Source organism: Glycine max, chromosome 11, assembly GCF_000004515.6.
Source record: "Glycine max cultivar Williams 82 chromosome 11, Glycine_max_v4.0, whole genome shotgun sequence".
Taxonomy (NCBI): Eukaryota; Viridiplantae; Streptophyta; class Magnoliopsida; order Fabales; family Fabaceae; genus Glycine; species Glycine max.
In genome coordinates, this window is record NC_038247.2 from 35,378,091 (window position 1) to 35,403,500 (window position 25,410).

At 31.4% G+C, this 25,410-nt stretch overlaps 2 protein-coding genes across 3 annotated transcripts; both read left to right on the plus strand.

Annotated features, from left to right (window-relative positions):
- Nucleotides 1-5,549: 5,549 nt before the first annotated feature.
- Nucleotides 5,550-16,552, plus strand: LOC100794953 (PH, RCC1 and FYVE domains-containing protein 1). Its single transcript, XM_006591249.4, has 10 exons — nt 5,550-5,781; nt 8,838-9,064; nt 9,986-10,072; nt 10,578-10,667; nt 10,788-10,874; nt 10,972-11,166; nt 11,995-14,079; nt 14,633-14,779; nt 15,050-15,399; nt 15,755-16,552. Exons 2-10 carry the CDS (start codon nt 9,008-9,010, stop codon nt 15,879-15,881), a joined length of 3,225 nt encoding a protein of 1,074 aa, XP_006591312.1. The 5' UTR covers nt 5,550-5,781; nt 8,838-9,007; the 3' UTR covers nt 15,882-16,552.
- Nucleotides 16,553-19,894: 3,342 nt separating this feature from the next.
- On the plus strand, nt 19,895-25,183 carry LOC100808596 (NAC domain-containing protein 86). 2 transcript variants are annotated; one of them, XM_003537382.5, is made up of 7 exons: nt 19,895-20,165; nt 20,296-20,587; nt 21,388-21,665; nt 22,220-22,606; nt 23,266-23,739; nt 24,149-24,230; nt 24,345-25,183. In XM_003537382.5, exons 2-7 carry the CDS (start codon nt 20,425-20,427, stop codon nt 24,974-24,976), a joined length of 2,016 nt encoding a protein of 671 aa, XP_003537430.2. In that variant the 5' UTR covers nt 19,895-20,165; nt 20,296-20,424; the 3' UTR covers nt 24,977-25,183. The 2 variants fall into 2 exon arrangements, with proteins under 2 accessions (XP_003537430.2, XP_014619690.1); XM_014764204.3 differs by having other exon boundaries at nt 19,896-20,165; nt 24,342-25,183.
- The last annotated feature ends 227 nt before the right edge of the window (nt 25,184-25,410 follow it).

A 25,410-nucleotide genomic window follows, 5' to 3' on the forward strand; every position in this document is an offset into this window, starting at 1 on the left:
TTAGGACAATATCCAATAATTAATCTACTAATTAAAAGACTTATTAATAATAATAATAATAATAATAATAATAATAATAATAATAATAATAATAATAATATAGTAGCGTACCAAAATAGGTCCAAAAATATAATTAAAAACAAAATAAATCTTTTTCTAAAACTTGATTAAAATAAATGAGTTTCGCTTAATTCAATTTATGCTTGTTTACAACAATAAAGATTTTTTTTAAAGAAGCATTTGATTTTTTTAGAAGCTATTTAAAAAACTTCTAATTTTAATCAATTTTTAAATTATCTTCAGCTTCTTATTATTTTAAAAAGCTCAAGCAAAAACCTTAAAACTAAAAGCCAAGAGTCTCAAGCTTTACTTTTATTCCTATATTACTAAGTATCTTATTGTTAGTACGTATAACTTTTAACTTTAGTAGATACTATAAATAAATGTTTATATAAACACTCATTCAATGCAAACTTATTCAATAAATAGTTAAATTATTTACTCAAACAATATTGAAATGATTCACTCATACAAAATTTGAATCGTTTGATGACTTTTATTAATATGGCCCCACTTTTTCACTTTTGACGCGAGTATGTAGCCCGACTTTGAAATCTTCGTACTTAATGGTATGCTACATAAAGCTATACGAACAACAATGGTCATATTTGTCGGGTCGGCATGTTTATCATGTTAAAATTACCGAGTTGGTATTAAAAGAAAAAAATTTATTGAGATGTACTAAGGTTATTTTTCAATAATAAATTATTACATAAGATAAGATTTTTTTGACTGAACATACGATAAGATACCACTGTTAATATTTTATAATAATTATTTTAAAAACAATTATAATTATAATTTCTAATTAATCTTTAATTAGATTTTTTTAATAACAGTTTATGATTAGTAAACTTAAAAAAATTTAGTGAATTTGACATAAATGTTATTGATCCATTTAACATGGTACATATTTAGAGCTCAATTTATTTAATTCACAACTTAAATGGAATTTTTTTTTGGGTTCATTCGTTCATTCGTTCAATTGTTTATTTTTTTTCAAAATTGCTAATAACATGAATTTATATTATTTTTGCAATTTGAAATTTTTTTAATTTTTACTTTAAAGTATATATTCAATTTTTTATTTTATTTTAACTCTTTAATTTTGATTTTTGTAGTAGTGTTGATTTAATTTAAGGTTAAAACAATGTCCCAACTAAAAAAAATTCACTCATGCAAGGTAAGTATATGCATGGCCAGGTAAGTCTTATCAAAGGATCTAATTCAATTAATATGATACATAAGTTTATTTTTTATTCTTGCGAATAATTTTTTTTTACATGGAATGACTTTATACATTTACTATTTGAATTAATATTATTTTTTCCTCTGCCTATTAAACTCACAATTTAAACAGATTATTAGATTTTCAGCTAATTCTTGTAAGAGATTTATTCGTGAGGTCCCCGTAAAAATTGTCTAAACACATGACATAGAGATATTTTTGAGTGATTTATTACACGTAAAAAATTAAATAATTATTTATCTTTTTTTGTCTTGTTTGATTTTTAATATTCTTTTGAGTATGACTAATCATTACTTGGGGTATTGAAAGTTGAAACTATCCCTTTGCACACGTGCTTTACTTTTACCTGAATTAAATTGAATAATCATTGTACTGAATACTGCTTATATTGTTCATAAATCTTGATGGAATAAGTTAAATTGACATGATATTTTTTAAAAACAATATAACCTCATTAAGAAATTGTGAATAATAAATTTTGATTTTAATTTAATTGGTTAGCCCTAACAAATTCTATAATAATTGTATCTTCAAGTTTATACTTTTGAAGTCATCTGAAGTGCTTAGCAACGAAATTGTAGTGATATAAAAAAAGATACATAAGCATTATGCATCAAACACCATGGTTGTATAATTCTATTACATCTTGCTGTTGTGTTGGTTGCATTTGGACAAACTTGTCTTTATGTCCTGCATGGATCACTTCTCCTCAAAAGGGAAAGCGACCTTTAATTTTAAGATTATTTCTTGATTGATTAATTAATTAATAATCTTTTGGAGCCAAGTATTAACACACTAATGCTTTGTGAATATGTAATTTACTGTGTTCTTTCATTTTTTTAACCAAAAACGAAGAAACTGGCATCCAGCGGTTGTCTCGTGGCTTCGTCATGCCATGTGAGACAAATCATTTCGAATGAACAAAAGATTAAAAAAGAAAAGGTAAACAGAGTTTCAAAAGAGCCTGCAAGAGAACATGGTAAATATGGCTAAATGGCATTTTACCGTTGTAATTTATTAGTGGTTTAATTGCATTTCTTTGTTCTTCTAAAAAAAATTGTATTTCTTTGTTTTTACAACTATATAAATAATGCTTTCAAGGTCTGATTCACCTATAAAATTCAAAATAAAATTTATTTTTATTTCATTATTTTTTTAATATTTTCCCTGACGTTATGTTACTCTAAGTAAAATTTGACTCAAATTATTAAATAAGATTTCAGGTTAGAATCTCCTGAATGAAAAAAAAAATCTATTAAAATTAGTCAATTATGTTTTTTGACAAAAATTAATTATGAATAAAATTAATAAATATTTCACACTTATAATATGTTTTAAAATTTGAATACAATTTTTATTTATTTATTCATCGTATTAGTTGGCAAGATGCGATGATGAACAGTATTTGAGAAATAAGAACCATGGAATGGAATAATATCAATGCATAATGTTATTATCTGCGTTGAAAAGAAAGATAGAAAGACCATTTTGTCTCTATTTTAGACTTTAGGCGTCAGCAAGATTCTTCTTAAAAGAGCCATCCTTTTAAAAAGACATAAACTAAAGTTGCTTTTAGATAATCCACTGTTTAGATACTAATCTCTTTTGGTTTAGCTTTGGTTAATGAAGATGGACTATGTATGCAAGCTCTTATTTTCATTTTTGGAAGTGTTTTAGAAGCACAATTATGGTAAATTGACATGTTTGAAGCAACAATTTTGAAAACTAAACACGGATTATGGAGAAATTAGTCCAAAACTTTCATCATAACGAAGAATCCTCGTGGGGTTAAAATTATTACAATTGTCAACCGTCATAAGGCATTGGGTGTTCAATCATTGAGAGATAAGGAATCCTTTAAATGAGAAATGCCATGAAAAAACTGAAGAGGAGTTGCTTAGTTTGCACGTTGGTAAATTAACAACTGTTTTTTGGGAAATTGGTTGCTTTAGAAGTAATAATATTTTTGAGTTCTCTCAGCTTTAATTCAAATATACATTTATTTAAGCATAAAAAACCTTTATTTACTTTTTTTCCCTTTTGAAATAGCAGAGAATTTAGGAAGTTCTCCACTTTGGAACGTCTTTACTTTGCTCTTTGGAGTAAATACGTAGCATAGATTGATTAGAAAAAAATGATGTCACAAATTCATAATAAAATAAAAGTTGTAAATTAATAAACATCGAATGAATATTTTTTAAGAAATGAAAAATAAGATATTTTAACAAAAATATAAAAAAATAATTTTTTAATGTATTGTATATTTTGTTTGTAGTCATGCAAGTGTGAATTAATCTAGTGGTCACTCCTAGCAAAAACGTCTCAATTTTTTGTTTGTTGACAAGTTTTTGGATTAATTATGTTTTTGTTTTTAAATTTTTTTGAATTTTTATTTTTAGTTCTTAAAAAAAATAACTGGTCTTAATCCTTAATATTTTTGTCTGATGCCGGTTAACAAGTTAGGTGGCCAGAAATTTATTATCATTATTAGCGTTTCAATTTCTGGCGGCTAAAAGCCTCCAGAAATTACTTCACTTTTGAAAACTTATGAACCTTGTATATCCTACTCCGATTCATCAAACCAAATGCCCAAATCTCGAAAGAAAATCTATCAGCATTATTAACTATGATTTAATGGTAGAACCTTTGGTAAGAATAGTTCATCCTTGTGGATCTCGTTTAAGACAAAACAAGGTCTCCACTTTTTTACACTTTTTGTTTTCTATTGTAATCTAGAAACGACGAATAACCTCTCTCCGCCGCATCGCGAAGCCTATTTCCGCCGCTTTCACCTCCATTTTCACCCTCTCTCGCCTCACACACGAAGTCCCCTGCCCCACCGTCGCCCGCCGCTTCTGGATCTCTCCATCGGAGGACTGTCGCGCCTCTTCTTCGTCTGCAAGGCCGTCACCGGCAACCTAGGCCACCTGTTCGAGCTCCGCACCTGTTCGGTTGGAGCTCGCTCCCCAATTAGTTCAAGTGTTGTGGATTCCGAAAGGAGATTCCTGGATGTCTCAGTTGGGTGGCCAAGTACCATGAAACTCGAAACAATTTTGAAGAGAGAGGTCAAGGAATTTCGAAGCAGCGCTGTTCTTCCTCTTCGAGAGTGCAACTGCACCCTCATTCTTTCCCTCTTTTGTTAATTGCGAGGATGAATTAGTTGAATTTTGGCCACTGTTTGTTTTAATTGTTCTTCCTTTGTGAATCAGACTCAAAGTGATGTAATTTCTGGGGGTTAATAGCCGCCACAAGGTGAAAGGCTAATATAATAATAATAAAGTTCACGCCACATCACCATTTAACACCAACATTTAGTGGGAAGGACCAAAATTATTAATGGATAAAAACATTGAGGAATGATAAGACGGTCAATTTCTTGTCAGAAATTAAAAGTAAAAATTCAAAAAAAAAAATTAGGGAATAAAAATATAGTTAACTTCAAAGTTTTTAATAACATTCTTTTTTTTTCTTTTATCAGGTTTTTCAAAATATTTCTGATTGTATTTATGTTATTCTTAATGAAATTATATGACTTATGAGTATCCTATAGTCAAATAAAATTTTACTAATAAACGAAATTCTCAGACATTCTATATACCAAAATACATTAAGTAACATAAAGTAATTAATGTTGAAAGAAATAATACTTTGATAACTTATATAGTATGTTTGGATTCATTGTGGAAATCTACATTCATTATAAAATCACAATAAAATCAGTATATAAGCAACTACTTATTATTTCAGAATATCCCAGGTAGTGCAAATCATTTTATTTTTTTTGATAATGGGGAGTGCAAATCATTACCAAACCAAACATGCAACGTATTAATTTTGGATTTTCTAAATAACAGTTCAGATTTGAATAATATAAATTAAAAAAAAAGCATAATCAGAAATAAAAATAAATAGTAGTATTTTGTATCTTAGATGTGATAAAAAAAGAAGGAATTATTATAACTATTAGATTATAAGAAAAATTAATGACAAAAGGATGAGAAATTTTGGTATAAGTTAATAACTCCTCTGCAAAGAAAAGTAAATAATAGTATTTTGCATCTTACATGTAGTAAAAAAAGAGTAGTTACTATTGAGTGATAATAACTAATTCAAAATTGGATGTAAAGTAAGTAAAATATGATAAAAGAATAAAATATAAGCAAAGTGAATTATTATTTATAGTGAGAAATTGGTTTTGAGTAGTTTGTCTATATCCTGAAAGGAGTCCATTATATATTAGGACATGAACAATGATAAGGAGCGAGTTTTGTGCAGAGAATGCTGTGACTGAGTGATACACAGTGAAAACAAGAAACAGAAAGTTAAGGTAAGGAGAGAAAGAGAATCAAAGAAAAAGGGAAGACTCAAAGACAGAGTGTGTCCTCGTTCATGTTCCTAGCATCACATTGTCTACCAAGAAACCCACTTAACATTCCTTCATCATTCGGCATTGGAAACAAGCCCAATCCTTGGTAAATTTTTCTCTCTTCTTCTCCCTCAAAATTTTTATTCTTGTTTTATTTGCTATACCTGTGATTGTGAGTGTGTTCTGGGTTCAAATAAAAATGAGCAAAAAGTAAAGAAAGCACACTGAATTTTTTCTTCCTCTGATTCTGGCTTCAACGCTCACTCACCCCCACACACTTTTGCCATTATTAATTAATTGAAAATCACATCTCTAAAACGTGAAACCAACAGATTAGCTATGATACATTTTGATGTGAAAATTTGGTAAAACGTGGATGAGTGATTAGGATCCAAACAGGGAAGCGTTTTGCACTAGCTAGCACTCTTGGCTGTGAAAGCAAAATGTCGAAAGCTTATAGATTAGATTCTGTTTCTGGTTTGGTTTCCCTAGTTACTCTATTATCTTAAGTTTTGAGGTTTAATTCAACTCCAAAAATTAATTTATATAAAATGAAAATTATTCCTCAATTATATATTTTATATACTGATCCAATTTTTTCAATACTATCACACATTCTTCCTTTTCTTCTTCTTCTTCTGTTTCGTCCTTTTTCTCTCTGGAGACTCACTGTGGTGTGAGAGAGATTCTCTTCTCTTCTCTCTCAAACCAGCTTGTCGTCAGAAACAAAATTAATAGAGAGGGCATTATAGTAATTTCACTCCCCTGGGTCACATTACGGCAGCAACTGCTCTTCCTTCATCTCCGCCGCCGGCGGTGCACGTCACGGCCGCCGCCGTCGTCTTTTACGGCGACAGTAGGTAAACCTTAGACCTCTCGAATGAACGAATTAGAGAGAGCATAGTAATTGCACGGTTTCGCTCTCATTCTCTCTCATCATCGCTCTGTCCGAGTCCAGATGGCCATTGCGGCGGCGCCACTCCTCCGTCCGCCGGCGGGCCTGGGTGTAATAGTGAAGAAAATTATAACTTTTCAAATAGTCCTTGAATATTCAAGTTAAGGTCAAATGGTTAGGTACTACTCCAGGGTTCGATCTTGGCAAAAATAAGTTTTTTCAGATCCAATTTTAAATTTGTTTCAATCTCTTTTTCATCACAGAAGTTAAGGAAAAAAAAATAAAAAAATCCTTCAATATGTTAAATGGTCTCACTAAACTTAATAACAGATTTAACTTTCATACTTTTTAAGGATTAAATCAGAAATTTTATTCTTACTGAATTACATTTTTAGGACCCTAAAGTTATAATTTAACTTTTATTTTATTTTTTTATTTATTATTTTTCTTTTGCTGAATTTACAAGGGCGAACTGGGTCAGCCCAGGCTTCGGTTTTTTTGGTTTGTATGGATCTTGCTGTTTGCAGTTTGCACAAGGTCCATTTCGTTTGAAAATGACCAAGTTTATATTTTGTGCAATAAAATTTAGTTTCTTAACTAGAAAAACAATAAAAAAGTAAAATGAAAATTTTGAATCATTGTATTACCTTTTGATTTTAATTTTTTTTATATAAATATTTAATTCACGTTGTGATGAAAGTTACACAATAAAACATGAAAGACAGATATAAAAAAGTTAAATTAATGAGTAGGTTCTTGTTTTCTTTTCTTTTCTAATTTGATCCTTAAATTTATATTTATTTTTTAATTAATTTTTTATTTAATTAAAAATTATCAAATAGTTTAGGAACCTACAAACTAATGCAATGAATTGCACATTGTCTACTGTTATTCAAATAGGAGTATCCAATAGCTAGTTAGGATTATCTCGAGATATATGACGTATAATACATCGAATTTATAGAAATAAATGCATTAAAATAAAACTTATAAGCGGAAAGAAGTGAATTCTTTATCAATTCCAAGAACACTAAAACTAAAGTCAAGTAATTTTGCCGTTTTGTTTGAAAAGGAGGGTTGAAAATGACCATACGCGAACATGTAGGTTAACCATAGTAATAGAACATAGGAAAATAGGCATATATTTTATTTTGAACTATACACAAATCATTAATTCATTGCTTGGGAACGAAATATTCTCTTCTCTTCTCTTCTAGCCGCCTACAATATATCATGATATCCATTTCCTTCGCTGATCGCAACGTAGTATATCTGTATACAGGTCATAATATGCACATGCACTCATAAATATATTAAAAGTGAGGCTAGAATTTTGGGGGAATACATGCATGGAGAATAGGAGAAGAGTAGGTTGGTGTGCATGCACAAGCATATTTTTTTCCTTTACTTGGTTATGGAGGTGAATGTGCTGCTTGTTTAATATTTTATATGTAACAATTATAAATTATATTATTCTTTGTCACTCGAGACAAGCTTACAATTGAATTTATTTGCTAAGAGGAAGAGAGAGATTAATGCTTAATAATTAATTTTTTATGGATATATAAGATTGCTTTAGTAGTGGGATAAAGGATGAAAAGAGAGGTTGCGGGTTCTAATCCTCTTCCACTAATATTTATAATAAAACTAACAATAACGCATAAAAAAAACTAATTAATTTTACATTGTGAATAAATAATTCGTTTAGCTAGTATATGAATCTCTGAATTTCATTACTCAATTACATGTGTGTTTGGTTAATTGTGTTTCGGTTTTCATTTACTTGATGCGGCAAATTTTTAATTGGTAGCCTTTTTTTTTAGGGAAATTTTAAGTGGTAACCTAAAACATTGAATTTGTAAATTGACGACAAGTGGTAGACTGGTAGTTGTATTTTTTTTAATGCAATTAGTTAGCATGATTTACATTAATTAGCTCGTATTGGCCAAATACCAACATTACCATATGCAGTGACTTTAATAAATGAGAAACTAATATATCGAAATATGGTTTAACATTAACGGTAAGAACATCTCAATATATTTTTTTATAAGAAATGTTAATTAGTTCTTAAAATTATATTTTTTATTAAGTGGTTGTTTAAAAGGAAATTGTGGAATACTAACAAAATAAGTGGTTGTTTAACGTTTTTGTCCAAATAATAATTAGTGACCAATGAGTAGAGTACATTACGGCATTGACTGATCATAATAATACTTTTGTTTTGTATGAATTGTTTCTTATGTTATGTTCTTCTGTTCATTCAGACACTTCAGAGAGAAAAAGAAAGAGAAAGAGAGACAAAACATCTTCTGCATTCTTACCTCTCATCAATCATTTTGCTGTAAATGATAAGGTTCCACTTATTGTGAAAATCAAGGAAGGACTCTTTTTCTGTGTCCCTTGTCTGCCATTCTCTCTTCCATGAAACTACAACATGACAATGGAAGAAGAGTCCTTGGCAGCAGTCCCATTTGACAGAGCTATTGAACAGGTCATGTTTTTCATTTTCTTTTTTTCTATTTCCAGTTTTTATGTCAATTCTTCACCTTCTTCTTTTGGCACTATTTCAAAGTCATGGTCTCTCTAGTGTTGTTCACATGTTCTCACCTTTTTCTCTTATTTCCAATCTTTCAAATTTTTGTGGTTTTGAAATAATCCCAGGTTTCATTGCTGATAAAACACATTCTCCTTTTTAATATTATTTTTTAGTTGTTTGACCTTATGGTTGAAAGTGTAGTTTCCTTAAAAATGTGAATAAACTGTTATGTTTTTTTTTTTTTCCATTCTAAATTCTAGTTTTAGTTCAAAATTTAGAATCACTCCCATTTTCTTTGTGAACAATTCATTTGTTTATGACAATGACTTGACTCGAATTTATTAATTTTTCAACACACATCACCTAGTACACATTCATCTACTATTGTTGATTTTTAATTGTTGCAATCTCGTTGGTAAAAATTCAGGGTTGAATTGGTTGTCCCTCCTTCAAAGTATTTGTTCTTAAAAACATGCAAGACGAGGGATTAGTTGTCACCAGTTGCCAATTTGGTTATTACATGATTACATTCTTGTAATTTTATGTTGAATACTATTTAGGCTGAAATTCACCATCTTTTGGTTTAGAGTAATATTTTTAGACCAAAAGAATCTTTGAACACAAATTATGTGTTGATGATCTTTATTGTTGTTTCTCTACTTATTTTCTTTTGAGTATGCACACATACCTATACTGGTGATATGCACACATTTATGTGAGTGTTATGGTGTTTGTCTTGACATAGCTAATGCAATTGATGTTTTGATTTAGTTTCTATATTTGTCCAATCTTTTCTATGGTTTGTTTACCTTATCTCCTAGACAACCGGTTTTCTTTTTTTCCAACACTGAAAATTTGGTTTGTCTTTTTGTTCAGGCAATTGTATCTATCAAGAAAGGTGCATATTTACTTAAGTGTGGTCGTAGAGGAAAGCCGAAGCTCTGTCCTTTCAGACTTTCTCAGGTAGGCCATAAGTGCGATGACAAATTATTTTAGAAGGTTCTTATAGTTATGACCATTCCTTTAATATGAAACTTGTTTATGGACCACGTTTCTTAGTACATTTGTTCTCCAAATTTCTTATGTGTTGAATTTAGAAGCACCATACCCATTGATGTTCCATACTATATTATTTCCATTGTCTTTCTCAAAATACTGGCTTTGAATTTCTGATGTTATTTTGTATCTATATTTTTCTAAAAATAAAGAAGCAAGTTAGTCTTCGATTGAGTACTATTTTTTTTTTCGTGAACTTTTGTATATCAGTGTCAACTATCATTTGATGGAGGAAAATTAAATTTGACTTCTATTAAATACCAATTAAGAAAAATTAGATCAGATGTTTTTTGTTGCATGAAGATGAAATGATAAACATCACGGGATTTTGAAATTTCATTAATTGGTCTTATTTTCTCCATTGCATTATGATAAAGTTACTAAAATATATCTTCCTCTCCTCTAATTCTAGGATGAGAGAAATTTGATTTGGTACTCAGGACAACAGGAAAAGCATTTGCGATTGAGTGTAGTTACCAAAATCGTTCAAGGGCAGGAACATGTACGTAACAAACATTCATGTGTTCACACTTGATGCATTCCACGTGAATATGACAGTTTGAAAGAGAAATGGAAGAGTTAAAATCATGTTTTGGTCTAATAAATGGCTCACCATTTTCAGATAAGGTCCCAGAGGCAAAATGAGTCCGAAAAGGAGTGTCATTCATTTTCACTAATCTGTGCTAATGGTGAACGTTCTCTTGATCTGGTAATATTCGTGAATTGTGGTAAACACATGACATATAACTGAATTTGTTTTCCCATATTTATAGCTTGACTAGACATTTATTTCTTTTGAACTATAGATATGCAAGGACAAAGCACAAGCTGCTTCTTGGTTTGTTGCCTTGAAAGCTGTGATTTCTAGGTGTCAGCATCCTAGAGCTTTTAGTAGTTTAAGAAGTTGCAAAGGGGTGCAGAGTTGTGTTAGTAGTCCTGCTGGAATCTTAAGAAGAAAGAAAAATCTTGGCCTTCTGGACGATACCTCTCAATTTACTCAGGTTTTCATACATCTTCTTTGTTAGGTTATCAATATATAATTAATGAGATATCTTTTTGTAGTTATCTCACGTGTATAATAATCTAACATGAGGAGTTTATAAGAAAGTAAAATCTAATTTTTTGAGTAAAACTATGTCATTTTCTTTCGTAGTTATTTTCATATGCTGTGAATTATAAGGTTTTAAGTTTATTAAAACAATGAAAATGTTTCTTTAACCTCTGCTTTATAAGTTAGCTTATGTTATTATTAAATCTCTACTGTTCTGAAGGGTGGGAAAGGCTAAACAATAAGATATCTCATTTCTGAATGTTTAGGTTCAAAAGAGATGTGCTATATTTTATCGAAGAAAATTTTAGCATTGATTACAATTGATTAGCATAATTTTCATTAGGTTCTATGTCCATGCACATCAAGAAAAAGAGAAGCAACAATAAAAGGGATGTATGCCACTATACATGTGTTCGAATTTCTACAAACATACATTTTTATTTGTATGATTGGCATAAACTTTGACTTTGTCTCCTTCATTTTCGTCTAGATTCTTAATTTTAGACCAAATTGATCATTCCTTCGATGATAGAGAAAACACTATCATCACTAAACTTCAAATGATTTTAACTTTTTATTTTTTTGGCATAAACGAATTTAGACTATAAAAAACCTTATTACTTTAGCTAAGCACAGAATGATGAAGGTTCAATAATAATATCATACTACAAGCATTTTGCATGTATTTATTTCTCTTTGCCTTGTTAATATAAATAACTTAGACATCACTTTATCTCCAAAAAAATAAATAACTTACTTTGTTGTTATTATTTTGAAGGTACATAGCGTATGTGCAAGTCCCACTATGTCACTTTCTGAAAGGTGCTTTTCTGATGGCTTGTCATGTACATCTGATAACTTTTATTCATCGGCATCTTTCCTCTCCAGCACTCATGGCGTAACAGATAGTTCAGTGGCAAGTTCTCCATACATTGATCCAGATATTCATGGCAACATTGAGTCAACCCGCATTGATAAGGAGCACAAGAAGAATTTGTCCGATAGCTATCTGATGCATTTTACCACCCCGCATGTAGGAAAAAGTAATGTGTTGAAGGATGTAATGATATGGGGTGGAGGGATTGGATGTCTTGTAGGGATTGTGAATGAAAGGTTTGTCCATCCTGGAATTTATTCTTTAGTGCCAAAGTTACTAGAATCCACTGCAATGTTAGATGTTCATAACATAGCTTTAGGAGGAAAACATGCTGCCTTAGTTACAAAACAAGGGGAAGTGTTTTGCTGGGGTCAAGGGAAGTGGGGAAGACTGGGGCAAAAAATTGATATGGACATTAGCTCCCCCAAAATAGTTGATTCTCTTAATGGTCTTCATGTAAAAACTGTTGCTTGTGGTGAGTATCATACATGTGCTTTGACAGATTCTGGTGAAGTATATACTTGGGGGAACGATGTTTGTTGTGCAGATTTATTGAATGAAGGAAGAACTAGAAGTCAGTGGATACCACAAAGACTTGGTGGACCCTTAGATGGTATTAGTATCTCAAGTGTTGCTTGTGGGGAATGGCATACTGCAATTGTCTCTAGTTGTGGGAGGTTATTTACTTATGGAGATGGTACATTTGGGGTTCTTGGCCATGGCGATCTTCGGAGCTATTCAAGTCCAAAAGAAGTTGAATCTCTTAATGGTCTGCGGGTGAGGTCTGCTGCTTGTGGATCATGGCATACAGCTGCTATTGTTGAAGTCATGTTTGACCGTTTTAGGTACAATAGTGCTAGTGGTAAGTTGTTTACATGGGGTGATGGAGATGAAGGGAGGCTTGGTCATGTAGATAATGGAAACAAGATTGTACCAACACGTGTTACACAACTTGTTGACTATGATTTTGTTCAAGTGTCATGTGGAAGAATGTTGACTGTAGCACTCACTAACATGGGCAAGGTTTTTGCAATGGGAAGTGCCAAATATGGACAACTAGGAAATCCACATGCCAGGGATAAAGTAGTGATTGTTGAAGGACAACTCAAACAAGAGTTTGTTAAAGTGATATCAACCGGTTCATATCATGTTGCTGTTTTGACTTCAGCAGGGAGTGTCTACACATGGGGCAGAGGTGAAATTGGCCAACTGGGGCTAGGTGATACTGAAGACAGATACACACCTTGTTTTGTTGAGGCTCTAAGAGACAGACAGGTAAATACTATTACTTGTGGTCCAAGCTTCACAGCTGCAATCTGTTTACACAAACCTATTTCTATTAGTGACCAGTCAACTTGTAGTGGTTGTAGGTTGCCATTTGGGTTCACAAGGAAGAAGCACAACTGCTATAATTGTGGTCTTTTGTTCTGTCGTGCTTGTAGTAGTAAAAAAATTACAAACGCACCTCTAGCCCCTAGTAAGAGCAAGGCTTTTCGAGTTTGTGATCAGTGTTTCGATAAACGACAGGGGGGTGCCCATTCAGTAATGGCATCAAAGTCCAGAAATTACAACACTCAGCAGGTGTTGAAGCATCAACACAAAATTTCTGATGTGACTGAAGATAGGGGAGAGACAACTGTGACACAAGGTCCTATGTTATCACTTGGTCAGTCATGTTACAGGAAAAGCATGCCAAGTGGACGAAAGGATTGGAAAAACCATCAAGAAATTCAGCAGGATGTAGAAGACAGTTCTTCTATGCTAGGTGGAATGCCACAGTGGGGGCAAGTTCCATGCCCTGCCATGTTTCAAATAAATTGTACAGAAAATCCAGTTGTTCATGTTTCTTCATCCAAAAATAAATTAGCCACAGTTTCTCCCTTTAATGTGGAATCTACAGCATATAACTTCTCCTCCAATGTGGAGACTGATACAACAAAGTCTGACAAGGTGCTCCTTGAAGAAGTTCATAGGCTTAGAGCTGAGGTATTGACTCCACATAATAGCAACTTTTAAATTGCTTTAATTTTAACATGTTTTTGTTGCAATATTGTTCTTGCATGTGCAAAAACTGTAAAATTATATTATTTTCCCTGCTAAGTTTTTTTTTTCTTTTAATGATTTTTTTTAATTCACCATAAAATCATTGTCCTTATTTAGACCACAATTATCTTCTTTTTTCTGTTGTTGTCAAATTATCATTCTATTTTGTATATATACATAATTCAACAAAAAAGATCGCCTTTTGCGTCACCTTCAAACTATTGAATCATGTTTTTAATGCCTTTCTGGCACACTCTACATGTTTATTTTTCTTCCAATCCTTATTTTTCTTCCATTTTAAGCAATTGTATTAATTTTTTTAGTTTCCATTGGTATAACTGTTGTCACATTTTAGCCTTTTGGGGTGCAACATTCCTTTCATTCCGAGTTCTCTATATCCTTCAGTTGTAAATTATACGTTTCCTACTCATTCGGGAGTTGCATTTACTTTTCTTGAAGAGACTTTCTTATGCTACTGTTTCATATTATTGGATAGGCTAAGAGACTTGAAGAGCAGTGTGAGCTCAAAAACCGTAAAATACAAGAGTGTCGACAAAAAATTGAGGAGAGTTGGTTTGTAGCAAGAGAGGAAGCTGCTAAGTGTAAGGCAGCAAAAGAGGTCATAAAAGCTTTAGCACTGAGGGTAAGTTCTTTATTATCATTATAATTATTTGAATTAGTTTTAAGTTGGAATGCTAGAATTTTCAACCTCCTTATTGAATTGAATTTGTAAGTTATGAAATATTGACGACATTTTGCCGAATCGTTGACAACATATAGCATAATGCCACTAAAGTTAGGATATGAAATTTGTGCATGATATCAAATATTGAAATGGTATGCAATCTTTATAATTTGAATTTTCATTCCTTGTACACAATAATTGATGTATCTATCACCATTACATTTGCAGCTTCATACAATATCAGGAAAGGATAACGTTGGACAAGAAGGAAAAGTTGGGCCAAATGAATTTGTGCCTAACGTGGCACCCATACATACAGAAATGAAGAGTCCACGAGATGTCAGCGTGGATAGTCTATCCAATTCCCCTATAGTATTCTCTGACACATTAAAATCCAAATTTGGGAGAAGTTTGTTCCCCAAAATTGATAATTCTAACATAAATAGAGCAGAATCTCAACAAGACAACAATATTGATGGCTTGAAGGCTGAATGGGTAGAACAATACGAGCTCGGTGTTTACATCACATTTACAACTTTGCCATGCGGGAAAAAAGGCCTTAAGCGAGTGAGATTTAGGTAATGTCCATTCTGACCCAGTGCTTACCCACAACAAATTTAATGACATGTTTGGATACCCTTTAAAATCATATGGTAATTATCTTAAAATTAATGTCACTGATTTTTTCAAAGCAATTATATGTTACTTTGCATTCACTAAGATTTTATAATTGATTTTGATTCACCTTACCATCACCCCAAACATGCTATGAGTAATGATATTTTTTTGCACGTACTTTCTTTTGAACACTTGGTAGCATCTCATAATGGCCCCACTATTGGGGAATGGCCTAAGATTGTTTAGGTGTTTTGTTATGGTTACAAATTTTTATCATGATGTGTTTGAATGACCGTGGCATGTGTGGTTTTGTAGTCGAAAGCGATTCTCAGAGAAGGAAGCTGAAAAATGGTGGGAAGAGAATCAAGTGACGGTGTATCACAAGTATGGGATTGAAGGATATATAAATAATAACACTAGCCAAAGTCAGGTGAAAGGCTAATTTTTTTTTTTCTTCATGCCATTCATCTTTAGCAATTTTCACCTATAGTTCTTAGTGGGAAGGAGATAATGATGTTGTTGGCTAGAGCTTTAGGCCAGAAAGAAATAAAGATCAAGTGTACAGTCACAAATAATAGCGTGTCTTTTTTGTTCATGAGTTTCTTGGGGGTATTCATTCCGGTGTACAGTCACAAATAACAATGTGTCTCTTAATTATTATTTTTATTTTATTTTATTTTAGCATTATAAAGTTGTTCAATTTCCGCTTCTAATATTTCAACATTTATTCCGTATGTCTTTAAATGTGAAAGAACAAATAATTTGATTTTTTTTTATATAAAAAAAGTTAGGATGTAACTTCGAAAATACTAAATGGAATTCTAAAGTGCAAAGAAAATAAATTACTAATAAAAGTTAAATGACACCAAACGTAAAAAAAAAAAAGAAGTTAAAATGAAATTCAAAAAGAAAAGAAAAGAAAAATGAAGAAGTAGAAATGCAAGAGATTAACTGTTGGAAATGTAAAGATTGAAAAATAAGTCAAAGATAAAGTAGGAAGGATGAAAATGTGGAGACTTTTATTTAAACTTGACTGAAAACATGCACATTAACTCTCAAGAATGGCAATCATTCTCAACGTATAAGCTTGTAGGTGTTTGGGTATTTTATGGGATGTTTCTTCCTGCAGCCCATAAAATATAAGGTGTATAAGAAAAAGAAGTAGCTGAAAAAAAAAAATGGTATATTTTACAAAACTAATTCGATTAATCGATTTGTTTTTACGAAATCAATTTGATTAATTGAACTTAAATTTTTTTTTGAATATTTAGATATAAAATTAAATTAAATTGATTAAAATGGTTCAAGCACCATCACTTTTAATTTCGGAAAAGGTATAATCCGAAATGTAGTTTTGTGTGTTGTGTATGGGGTGCAGGAAAAAATGCCATTGTTTTATGTATGGTGTTTCAACAACAAAAAATGACTTACAAAAAAGGTCTTATTTATAGATTTTTAACTCTAACGATCACAAACACATGTTTAAGTGTCTAAAATTAATTATTTAAGATCTTGACATATATTGGTTGTAAAAAAAAGATCTTGCATGTACTTAATCTGAGTAACTTTAATAATTGAAGATAACTTGTTCCTTGACCGATCGATCTTCTCGAATTCCTTCACCTGAACTCTTCACCTTCGATACTTAGTCATTTTCTTTTTTTACCTTGCTTAACTGGCTTAAACTTCAAACTCAAATTGAGATTTTCTTAAAATTCTTGTAACTTGAACATATAAATACGATCACTTTAATTTCAAGTAAATTATAGACTCGTGAGAAATTGAAATTTTGAAAATTCAAAAATAATTCTTCCAACACTTTTTCTTAAGTTGACACAAAAAAAAAAAAAATCCCTAAACTGAATTTCAATATTTCTTTTCTAAAAAATGATCAACAGTAGGGTTATTAAAAAAATGTTCCAAAAGCGAGTTCTTCATATGGGTCCAGCAACATTTGGGTTATCTATCTGAGTTTTGACTACGATCTCAAACGTAGCCTCCAAGTGTTTAATTGGGCTTGGATCTCTGATTAGGGACACAACAGAGGCTTTAATGCATTTTTGTGAAGAGATTCCTTAATAAGAATTTATTCATTGTGAATGGAACAAATCTAAAGAATAAAGGGAGGGTGTGAATGTGATTTGGTAGCAAAGAAGCTACTTCTATATATGTATGTTTCAGTTCAGCTAGCCTAATTAGCATAAACCTTCATCGCCCCTTTTTCCCAAATTAGAAAAAATGGATAGTGTTATATTTGAGGAAGAAAAAAAGAAGAAGCAATGGCAGCATAAACTCATAAAGGAGAAAAGCACCAAAAGATGGATTCATGAAAGGGAAAACATGAGATAGACATATGTTAGGGAACTTTGGCAATTGGCATCGATGGGAAAAGCATGAGATAACTTACAAGTGATCCCACCATGCCGCGTGGATGCTTTTTTTGTTTCACGTGGCAAAGGCTGGCCCCACATGGGTCCCGCTTTAGAATAACCTATTGGACATTGGCTGTCATCATTCATCAATATTTAACTTAACTTGTGTTATGCATGTGTTTCATAAACACTTCTTTATATAATTTAGGTATCTCCTTTAATTAAATCTCTAATTAAACTTTTATTATGTTTAACAATTAATTCTTTACTTTTCACTACTTCAATCATGATTATTGAGTGATTGAATTAATTTTAGAATTAGTTAAATGAAAAGTCTACGCATAATTTAGATAAAAACTCTTCTATATATATATATATATATATATATATATATATATATATATATAAATTTTTATCTAAATAATATATAGACTTTCCATATATAATTTAGATTAATATTATTATAATAGAATAAATACTGTTAAGAGCAGAATACTTTTTTTTTGTGTGTGTGTGTTTATGGTTTTTGATAAAATTTATTTACTGTTTTTTAAAAAAATATTTCGTATTAATAAAATGATGAAAAAAATATTACTATAGTATAATATGATTTATTTATTTTGAAATAAATCTATGATTTTTTTGTTTTGTTTCAGGAGGCGGTAATTCACACTCACACCTGAGTTACTCTTTTTCTTTCTTTCTTTTTCTTAATGAAAAATAACATTTTAATAAAAAATATCTTTTAAAGGATAATTTTTCATTTACCAAAATGTTAGTTTTTTAATGAAAAGAATAGAAAAGACAGATAATTTGATTCTGTTTCAAGAAAGACAACAGCCAGATTAATTGTCATATCATAAAAGCTAATATTTGTGGCCTGGTCTCTTCTTTTCTTTTTTTGGGTCGTTCCTGGTCTCTTCTAGAGGTGTAAATTATAGCTTTTGCTTTGATTTTGAAAAAAAAAATCAAAATAATTAGTTTTTTAATGGAAAAAATATAAGACAAATAATTTGATTCTGTTCAAGGGAGACAACACTCAGATCGCCGGTATGTATCAATAAAGGCTAATATTTGCTGCCTGGTCTCTTCTAGAGATGTACATGAATTAGTTTTTGCTTTGATTTTGAAAAAAAGAAAATCAATCAAAATAATTAGTAGTTTTTTAATGGAAAGAACAGAAAAAGACAAATAACTCGATTATCTGTTTAAAAAGAGACAACACCCAGATCGCCACTATGAATCATGAAAGCTAATATTTGCGGCCTGCCTCTTCTAGAGGTTTACATGAATTAGTATGCTTTGATTTTGAAAATATAAATCAATCAATCAATCAAAATTAAGTGTGAAAAATGTTTTCAAATATTTTAAAATAGAAGGGAGCTATAATGTGGTATTAATCTTTTTTTGCAAATATTTTTCAGACCTCGCGACATGTTTGCAAGATTAAATATATTAGCTAGTCAAAATTAAAGCCTCCTTATCCCGATAATATAAGTACACTCAGGTTTTTTCTCCCCAAATATTTTACAGACAAATACTAAATGTATTTCCTGCTTTTTTGCATATTATAATTGGTACAAATTAAACACACACACAGTACTCATTGTGAACGTTTAATATGTTAATCAACCCTAATCAACATATATATTCCTGTAGTCAATCATAACATCATTATTGTCTGACTCAACGAATTGAGATTCAAATTCCAAACCTTCAAATCAAAGTTATCATTCTTCAAGCATTATATTATATTTCTAAACATAAAATCTACGTAAAGAAACAAAAGTTGAAGAGAAGGGGAAAGAAAAGGAAGGGCATGCACTTATGAAGCTCAAAAGAATGAATATGGAAACAAAAGGAAGTGTGAAAGGGTCGTTAGTTCAGTTGGGAATAGCCGCCAAAGTTCGTTGGGTACAGTTTCCTCACGTTAATGTATAGATTCTTAATCCAAGGAATAAAGGTTTGATCGAATTGCATCCATTCATATGTATTGTCATATGTCAGAATCTAAGAAAGAACAATCAGGAAGCATAGGATCATTGGAGAACACAAGATAGTTTATATATAATGTTAGAGAAATGTAATGATCCCTTAATTCAAGCTTCAAGCCAAAGATAAGAGGAATCATCCATTTGATCAAAAAACAAACGAAAAGTACTTCAAAGAGAAAAAGAAAGATAGAGACAGACAGCTTCGAATTTTTCTTTTTGTTTTTCCAATCTTCTCTCTCCTTCTCTTTTTGTCTTCTTTATCAAAACCCCAAGCAACCCCAACATTCCACTCTCCCTCCCTCCCAACACTTTCTCTCATCTTCTTCCTCTCTCTTTGGATCTTCTTCCTCCCCAATTAAGGTCTCATCTATCTATCTATCTCCCTTATAATACTATGTTTGTTCAATATACAAGTACTATGTAAAGAAATATAAGTTTGTTTGAGTTTGCTATTAAGGTTTTTTGTTTTTGTTTTTGTTTTATATGGCAGGGTTTTGATTTATAGAATTGGTGATCTTGGCTTGGAATTGAGGCCTTGTGCCACAGTTTTTATTACGGTCACGAGGCAACTATATAGCTCCATATAGTTTATTTCAGTTAGATTCAGATATTTATATAAATGAATATGGCTCCTGTTTCATTGCCTCCTGGGTTTAGGTTCCACCCCACAGACGAAGAACTCGTTTCTTATTACCTGAAAAGAAAGATAAACGGTCGTAAGATTGAGTTAGAGATCATCCCTGAAGTTGATCTTTATAAGTGTGAACCATGGGACTTGCCAGGTAATTAATTAAAACTTAACACTTCCACACACATATGACACAACAATTTTTCATCATGTCATGCATAGATATATAGTTTTTTTTTGTGAATATCATGCATGGAAATATAGTTATATACATATCTAAATGGATTAATTGTTCATTCTTTGATCGAACAAAAAAGATGTAGAATTTTTTTGATTAGTTTGTTGAATTGAGTTTTTGAATATACTAATTAACTTTAGCATGCATACCCATGTTTAAAACACCTATTATAATTTGCTTTTTGATTGACGAATCATTATTAGTTAATGGCTATGCAAAAGAATCTTAAAAAAGTGGGGGGCACGCTTCTTTAGACAGTACTAGTACTATTTGGTTGTGGTCTTTACCCAATCATGCATGAAAACACATACTTGCTTTATTGGTCAAGTATATTTTTCTGCTTTCGCATAAAATATCTAGGGATATGATGTATGCGTCGTACGTTGTAGGCAGGATATAGGCCCTTCAAATATAGGGTTGGTACTACTTCCTATAATCCTATTGTTATTGTGAACGTCAAGACATAGTAATGAGGGAATAGTGGGATTCCCAAGTCAAAAACAGTCAACAAAAGAAAAAGAATTAGAAATTTATAGTATTCTCCACATGATATACACACATGACTCCATGCAATCAATGTATATACCTAGAGTTTCTAATTTTCATTACTTTTTATAAACTCATTTAGTAGTACTTTTTTTTCATGGTAACCAATGCAAGTTTGAAATTAATGAACATGGATTAATGTTATTGTTACTTACACTACATATATACAGGGAAGTCATTGTTACCGGGGAAAGATTTGGAGTGGTATTTCTTCAGCCCTAGAGATAGGAAGTACCCTAATGGATCAAGGACCAATCGTGCAACAAAATCTGGGTATTGGAAGGCCACAGGGAAGGACCGTAAGGTGAATTCTCAGAGCCGTGCAATAGGGATGAAGAAAACCCTAGTTTACTATAGAGGTAGGGCACCACATGGTTGTCGCACCGGTTGGGTTATGCATGAGTACCGTCTTGATGAGACTCAGTGCGAAACTAATTCAGGCTTGCAGGTAGGTTCACCTTCTTCTCATTTCCTTTCTCTTCCATTCATTTTCTTATACTCAGGTATTATATGTATGTTTCTTTCTTTCTTTGGAGATATAAAATTATAAGTGCGTGGTTAAGAAAGAAAGAAAAAAAGATCACGGATTCCATCTTAATGTTAACATAAATTAATAAATTAACAATTAATTTATTGATAAAAAAATATGTATGCTTCTCTAATTACAAAACATGTGATGAGTAAATATATAATTTTATTATTATCAAAAGTAATAGCTTGGATTTGTTATTTGTTCATTGTAAATTTGAGTATATACAATTATCTTCCAATTTGTCAACTTTATGGTAAATTAGTTCTTTTAAATTGAATTTAACCAGATTTGAGAGACAATAATGTCATGATGAAGTTGATAGATTTTGAAACTGAATTGTATGCACATAAATTCTTACGAAATAAATCTACACAAATTGTCATTTCAGAAGTTGTGATTATTTAATTACTTTTTAAATTCTAGAGGGTTAAGCTTTAATTGTAATTATATTTTGACATGTGTGGTTTCAGGATGCATATGCTCTTTGCCGTGTGTTCAAGAAGACTGCAGTGATTCCCCCAAAAGTTGGAGATCAGCACTATGTTAATGTTCTTAGCCATGCAAATCAGATGACAAGTGATCAATCATCAAGCATTGACATTGAGCTATACTCAGAAGGAAGAGGAGAAGTTTTAGAGAGCTCAAATTATTTGATGCCGTGGGATACATGCCCATCCCCAAACATAAATATTGGGTCTTCTCTCAATATCAATATCAATGGTGGGACGAAAAGGGATAATAATAATAATAATATTGGGACATGGTCACACTTCTTATCATCAGAAGACTTACTCAATCTTCCAACATCTACTTCTTCATTTCCCAATTATGGATCTATGAGTTACCCTCCATCAAAGGTACCTAGCTACTACCTATAAGGTTTTTGTAGACATAATTAAATAAAATCTTAGGGCATATTACACTTTATATATCCCCTTTTTGTTTCACGCTTTTCCAACTAATTATATTCCATTATGCTTTATCATCGTTTCTTATTACTAAGAACATCTTTAATTGGTTTCTTGAACTCTCAAGAACTAATTAGTTTTTTTAAAAAATAAAATTCTGTGTAAGTAAAATTTAAGAATTTAAATTGGATTTTATCACTAAAATAAAAAATGAGAATTTTTTTTTTACATTTTATGTAATATTATGAGACCAACAAAAAATGATCTAAAAATCTAAAATGAGTTCTTTCACTGATGATGTTATAAGTCCCATTATAATTTGGATTAAAATGAAAATAATAACTAATAATTTTAAAATCATAGTTAAATTAAGTATGAATAAAAGTATTCAACTTTTTTTTAACTTTAATTCAAACTTGAGAGGAGTTGGGTAAGTTACAAGATAATATATATCTAATGGCTGTCAAATATTAAATCATTATATTTTAAAAGTCGTATAGTAAGAATGACTTCTGATTAGTCGTTAGTGTAAGAAAATTAAGATTGACAATACATGTTTATTAAACTAGTGAATCATATGCACATGATATGATATGATTTGCATGCAGGTGGATATAGCACTAGAGTGTGCAAGGATGCAGCATAGGTTTACCATGCCTCCTTTGGAGGTGCAGCAGGACTTCCCTCAAGTTGGCATTTCCGAGCTGAAGATGGCACAAGCCTCGGCTTCCAATATGTGCGGAGGAAGCAGAAATAATGAAACAGATATCTTGCAGGAAATTCTTTCAGTTGCTCATGCTTCCCAGGAATTAATAAATCAATCCAACTACTCATCATCACAGGCATTTGGTGCCAATGAAAACAACTACGCTCCTCCTCATGAAAGTGATTTCACTTTTATGGTTGGCACCAATTACAATCATGTGAATGATATGAACACCATGGGATTTGTTGACAATATAGCATGGGAAGACCCTAACGCAAGATCAATAGAGATCGGGGATCTTGATGATGGATTCAAGACAGAGAGGATGGTAGAGAATTTAAGATGGGTTGGAATGTCCAGCAAAAATATGGAAAAGGTATGCTGTGTAATTAATGCTAGTTTTTAGTTTAATTAGAAGCATGCATATTTCCGGCATATTTAAGATCGTATATTCAATCTTAGACATTCATTATTGGCTCAAGGTATGGACACAAATTAAAAATGGGTTTTAAATTTATACTATGAAGCAAATTGCATATAATTAAATATCAATTAAATTTGGAACACTGATGTTGCTGGACTAGACCCCCAAAAGGTACAGTAGTTGCTAATAAGTAAATTAAATGCTGGACTTTGTATGATTACTTGCATAAGAACTATATTATTAGTATAATAATATCTTTCTCATTTATTTTTCAATTCTCTTTTTATCTCTTCGTTGTACATATGTTAGTACAAAAGATTGTTTGCTGTACATCAATTTCTCTTTGTCTAATTTGACATAGGGCTTTATGGAAGAGCAAAAGATTGTGCCAATTGAGCATATCTCAAACTTCCAAGCTAACAGGGAAGAAAATGAGGTGCAAGGTATTTTCTGTACATAATTGCTTTTTGTAATGACCTTGGTCATGAACAAATTTATCAATATATAGTTTTCTTTTTCTGAGTAACAAAATTAACATGATCTTTTGTTTTCAGTAGTATCTGAGCAGCACAATAGCAACAAAGAACTCAATGATACTGACATTGATGATTTCTCAATGGGATTCATCAATACTGACGACCCCAATGAGAACTTCATAGATGAGGGTAACATTGACTATTCAAATTCTACAAACTTTGAGGTTGTTGAGGAAACAAAAGTCAGTCATGGAATGTTTGTCTCCACTCGCCAAGTAGCTGATACATTCTTTCATCAAATAGCTCCTTCACAAACCGTCAAAGTTCAACTCAATCCAGTACTGGCTGAAAATCAATCTATAGAGAATGCAGTAGTAATGGTTAACCAAGGGCACTCTTTCTTTAGAAAGTTTAGGGCTTATGTGATGGGGAAGCTGATCAAGCCATCAAACACAATAGCAAGTGCCCTTGTATTCATCTTTGCACTTTTGTTGGTGCATTGTGTTTGTTTGAAGGAGCAAGTAGGTGAAGATTTGAAACCAGACCCCAAATGCTTTGATGGTGCTAACACCATGAAGAAAATGAGACAATTACCAGCTGAGAATAATATCATATGGAATGAACAAGAAAATTTTTGGTCTGTTGGTATTAAATGTGGGAAAGGATTTGGTGTGGTCTTGAAGAAGATAGGCATTTTCCTCACCATATCATAGGCTCTTTGTACCATGTGGGCTAATCATGTTATAGTTGACTCTTAGAGGTTATATACCTAATTTTATTTTGTTTTTAGTTTCTAACTTAATTAGAAGGATCACATTAAATTCTCATATTGGACTTCTCCTAGGGGGATTGATGTATCTACATACTTGTATTTTACTTGGTTACACATGTCACTTTGATTAAGAATTAATTGTATTCAATTGGATTAATAGAATTGTATACTTTTATTTTTTATTTAATCCGTGAAGTTATAGATCAAGTATTAAAAAGAATCAAAGAGAAATGACACTTACCTTCCTTGAAGTTTCCTTAAATGTCACATACACTTCCCCTAGTTTTTAAATAAACACTCATCACCTCCCTTATTTATCTTTTCAAATTAAGTTGAATATAATTAGAGACTTATTTTTTTCCCTAAATAACTCTT